The sequence below is a fragment of the Helianthus annuus genome, chromosome 1 (genome assembly GCF_002127325.2).
Source record: "Helianthus annuus cultivar XRQ/B chromosome 1, HanXRQr2.0-SUNRISE, whole genome shotgun sequence".
Classification (NCBI taxonomy): domain Eukaryota; kingdom Viridiplantae; phylum Streptophyta; class Magnoliopsida; order Asterales; family Asteraceae; genus Helianthus; species Helianthus annuus.
Window position 1 is genome coordinate 112825831 of NC_035433.2, and position 5147 is coordinate 112830977.

The 5147-nt window shown below is 32.9% G+C and overlaps 1 protein-coding gene across 1 annotated transcript; it reads right to left on the reverse strand.

Moving 5' to 3' along the window:
• Nucleotides 1-2064: 2064 nt before the first annotated feature.
• On the reverse strand, nucleotides 2065-4631 carry LOC110928917. Its single transcript, XM_022171968.1, has 11 exons — nucleotides 4605-4631; nucleotides 4253-4520; nucleotides 4073-4169; nucleotides 3727-3730; nucleotides 3601-3682; nucleotides 3420-3504; nucleotides 2870-3109; nucleotides 2644-2764; nucleotides 2448-2564; nucleotides 2261-2338; nucleotides 2065-2166 (listed from the first exon to the last, which is right to left on the reverse strand). Exons 1-11 carry the CDS (start codon nucleotides 4629-4631, stop codon nucleotides 2065-2067), a joined length of 1221 nt encoding a protein of 406 aa, XP_022027660.1.
• Between the last annotated feature and the right edge of the window lie 516 nt (nucleotides 4632-5147).

Genomic DNA, 5147 nt, shown 5'->3' on the forward strand with positions numbered 1-5147 from the left:
TATATATTGCCAGTGTATCTTTTGGGCTGTTAGAAAAACTTCTAATTTATATTTTGTATCCTATATAAAGTCTAATATGACATTTCTGAAATGTATGAAAATTATAGCATATATGACATGATTTGCTGAAACTGTTGTCAGAGAGGAGATTAAAAATTGATAACTTGGTTGCAAAAGTACATGAACCAAAGCAGAGTAGTAAAGTTGATGTGTATTATGTTTTCTCTCCTGAAAACGAAAAGGGATTGGCTGCTGGTTTTATGGGATCAGGATGGACAACTTTTTGCTTTGAAAATGACATTGAGGAAAGCTGCCAACTATTGTTTCAATGGATGGGAAGCACTCCTGAAGACCACTTTAACTTCACTGTCAAGATTTTTAACAAAGACGGGATTGGTCTTCATGGGGAGACTAAACATCACTGCAGCCGTAGCAACCACCAACACCGCAAAAAGCGTCCACATTATAAGAAACAGTTTGAATACCATGCTATAGAGACACACAGCTTGGTATTTACATATCTACTTTTAATATGGTTGATTTTATTTATAATGTTGGATCTATCTGTTATTACTTAAAGTATATGTTGTTTTGAATGAATAACCAAAGAAAGAATTTTCTTTTACAGGCAATACCGAGGAAGTTTGTTTCAGAACACCAGCTAAATGAGTAGCGTAGAGCTGTGTTGTCATTTGGTCGTGTGAAATTTCTGGTACAACTACTTGTAAGGGGAGATCCTAGAAGACCTGATGACAACACCCATCTAGTGATGTATTCAAACTGGCAGCGTATCATGGATGAAACGGGAATATCTATGGGCAAAAAGCTGAGGTTTGAGATAGTCGAAGAAAAAAGTGTGCCAGGAGATAAAGTACACTTTGAAGTTTGTTGATATAGTCTCTGAACATTGAACATCTTTTTAGCATTTAATGATTTATGTTCTTGTTGATAGGTTTGATGGAGAAATTTCTTCTTCCAAAACTAACTTAAGGATGAAGTTATGTAGTGTTAGTATATAAAGTTATATACTTTCAAAACTTTGTGGATTTACCTTTTTATTTTTTGCATCTAAACATTACTATTTTGCATCACATTTCCTGGTCGCTCAAGGAAAAGAAATATAAGATTCAAAATTAACAAAATAGTATACAACCTGTAATTACAAATAACAGTCTTTTAAACATCTGCTCCTACCAAAGGGATAAACTCAACATCTGTTTCGCTAAACGTTGCAAACCAAAAGGTCTATTGAAGACAAAGACTGTTGAGAAAAGTCTGTTGAACCAAACAACCTCTGCTGATGAACCAAACAACCTCTGCTGATGAACCAAACAACCTCTGCTGATGAACCAACAGGTCTGTTGAAGACAAAGACTGCTGAAGCAAAGGTCTCCCAAAAAGAACCTCTGCTGATGAAGCCAAATGTAAGATGAATCTAAGTTCTGCTGTGGACCAACAGATATTGCAATTCAACAGAAGATCTTTAATATAAGATCTTTAACATATGATAATCAACAGCTGATACGGTCTGTTGAAGCAAAGTCTATCAACAGATGCTAATGTAACTCAGATCCTAACAGTTCTTAGGCGTTAACAGATGTTAGGACGTTGTAACAGTGCTTAGCCTCTAACAGATGTTAATGTATCTCAGACCCTAACAGTTTTCCCACTAACCATATGATTAAATTTTCATTCATTCACTAACAATAATATACAACCCTACTACTTGTGCAATACATGAATATCAACAAAAATGTATAAATGTATAATAACAATATTATATAACAAACAAATGGTTAAATTTACTTGATATTCAAAGTGTAGACATTACATACCAAATACATCAGTTTAGATGCTTCAAATTGTAGCCATTACATACAAAACTTTTAACCACAGTTTGTTAAAACAACAGTTAACAGACATAAATAAAAACCACAAGGAGTCTTCAAAATAAGTGGTTTCTACTTATCTATCATAAGAAATGTTTTTTCATAAGCATCTAATTGTTAACCTTAGACAGGTTCTTCCGGGTTCTTCTCACATTAGTGGATAGCTCACCAACATTCACAACATCAATATCTTGAGCTGTCCGCTTTCATTAGGACTTGATCCAGAATCCTTTTCAACTTCAACGGCTGAGGAGTCGGCCGTAACAGAGACAACATCCTTGCTACAAATCACAAAACAACTATTTATCTCATTTAATAAAATAATGAACTCTAAAAACATATTAAACATACTTTCAAAAATAATTACTCACCCTTGAAGTTCGTTCAGCAGACACCTGGGAAGATTCTGAAAGGTTAACATCCTTAACCTCGGCTACCTCTTGAGTAACCTAAAGAATCATAATATATGATATTATATAAAAAAAAGTGCAGAATCCATTTTTTGAACCTCAAAAGAAAGAAAAATAAATAGATTGAAAAAGTAATTTTATATACTACCTCATCAGTATTTTCATCACCATTACCATCTCCACCAAGCAACTCAACAATTATTACTGGATCACCACATGTTTTTTTGCACGGTATAAACACGATAGTCATTTTTAAGATTGAATTCTGAAACATCAATCTTAAAAGCGACCTTCTTATCAACCAATCAAAATATCTCATGAGGGAAACATTCAGTATCATTCACCTTCACCTGCCTCTCTCTTAGGTCACTCACGGCTAATCCAAGAAGCTTCTGAACATCTCTATCAAACATAACAAAAGAAACACTACCACTCTCATCCTGCACCCGGACTTGCACCTTGAACCTGAAATATATACAAATGACTAGGTAAGCTCCAAAATTATATTGAAATATCAGTCATAAACTGTTATTTATATAAATAAAATGTTAAATAATCATCATTGCTTACTTTGTGGTGATGGATGTACATTCACTACGACATTTGGGACAAACCAAAGAAGTCACAGGCAATTGAACAATATAATCCGAAACATTTTCAACATTCTGTAAGTATTCACTTTTAGCCATCACCTTCTTGAAACACTTATGACAGGCAGGATAAAACCAACCATACTCTTCTTGCACAATCTTAATTGTCACAACCACAACACAAGACATTTCCTGTAAAAATAATATATCAACTTGTAATCTATAGTTTGACAAACATGCAGGTGATAAACCAAACAAATAACCAAACTATATAAAAAGATGTGAAACCTTTTCTATCTCACTAATCTCATCAACATGTTTCCTCACACCATCTGTTACAAATTCTTTATGCAATGAAAAAACGCTCTGAGACGATAGTATTTTTTTGTGAAGTAGAACCACTCCCTTGTCCAAATTTCAGTATATGACTTTTGGATACCACAAATGATTAGAATTAGTATACAAATAACATGAAACCAAGTATTTGACTTGAACATCTATATACAATAGAAATTATATTGACAAATTACCTCCTCCTTAGCTGATTAACTTCATCGATTTCTTCATTCAGAAACATTCGTGTTGCAAACTTATCACTTCGAACTGTATATTCACCTACATGCAAAAGTATATAGATATTTAGTCAACCTGTTATTATATTGCCAGAAATAAAGAGTATAGTTATGATTTGCAGAAAGTAACAAAAATTACCTTTCCATTCCTTACATTTTCCATGCTGTATAACAGCTATCGCATGCTCATGAGCTGGGGTTTTAGAGATGAACTCCTTAAACTACAGAGCATAATCATTCCACACAGTACACCGCAAAACCTTACACCCCTACATGAAAACAATATTCGTATGACGATAAACTAAAGACTAATTTATGACCATTTTTTTTACAATCTATAATATCAAAACTAAAATGAATGAATAACAACACAAAATCAAAGGAAAATTATAACATTTATTAAAGTAGTAAATGAGCCATAAACACTTGAAGCATAAACTGCTGATCTCATTTATTACTATGATTCAACATTAGATACAAACACTATTGATCTCATTTAATACCATTACCATGATTCCACATTAAATACCAACATTCTTCATCTTATTTATTAACATCATTAAATACAAACAATGATATGTACATGACTGAACATGTAAACAACAACTTACTCCAAGTCTTGAATATCGAAATTGATCTTCTTAGTCTCTTTTGGAGGTCGACCAAAGAATTCAAGATCTCCACACCAAACCACAGATCCAGCAACATCTATATGATCACATTATACAACAGTATAAGTAAAACTTTCAAATTTTATATAGAGAAGACATGATTACAAAAATATACACTACCAACACTCAAAGAGTTTAACGCCTCTCCTTGAAGAATATCTTGATAAGCTCTGAAGTTGAAACTGTACTCAAAATCTTGCCAATCTCTCACAGGTGTAATAGTTGTGCATCTATAAAAATTGATTTTATAATCATGTACTACAACTTTATATAAATCTTTATTCTCACCAACACCAAATTTCGACAGAATCACAACAGCATCTTCTTGAAGTTGTCCATCAAAAACAGGTATCAGATGACTTTTTATACCTGCTTGAATCTTAGCACCCTGAAGAACATTTAAACAAAGTATTTTTTTTAGCATACACCACTACATTCTCTAACAGAATGGAAAATCAGAAATACAAATTACCTTTTCATCAATGAAGATGAGATCCATTTAGTAACCTTGATTCCATTTTCGAATAATCCTTTCTTTCATGTTCCACATATCTTTCCCATGATTCAAATCGTTAACAAAACTAAGATTGTTACTCTCAACTGATATTGACATGCTTCTAATTCGGAATTCGGATTGTTATCAAATTTCAAAATCCAAAATCAGAGAAGATGAAAGTGTGATCAAATATGAAGAGGGAAATGAGAAGAAAAGCCTTATATAAGAAGATGATTGACAGGAGTTTGTGAGTGACATGCATTAATTGCAAATTACTTATTCCCATGCATTTTTTGAATTTGCCGGCAATTAACCTTAAACAGCTGCTGATCTAAAAGCATTACATAAAACTTCAACCTCTGCTGGGTATTAAAGTATAGACGGATATATATGGGCAGATGTTCACTTTGGCAGAGGTTTGATTGAATTTTAAATGATTTTATATATCAAGACTTATGATACAATAATGACATAAGAAAATCATTGTTGGACACTCTCTGGCTGCCACATCAGCTTTTC

Excerpts from the sequence above, each read along its gene's own strand:
- LOC110928917 (XM_022171968.1), bottom strand. The coding sequence starts at position 4,631 with ATGGATCTCATCTTCATTGATGAAAAG. Across the intron at positions 3,505-3,600 it reads AAAATGTAAGGAATGGAAAG|GTGAATATACAGTTCGAAGT; the intron begins GTAATTTTTGTT and ends TTTTGCATGTAG. Across the intron at positions 2,565-2,643 it reads TAAGAGAGAGGCAGGTGAAG|AATTCAATCTTAAAAATGAC; the intron begins GTGAATGATACT and ends TTGATGTTTCAG.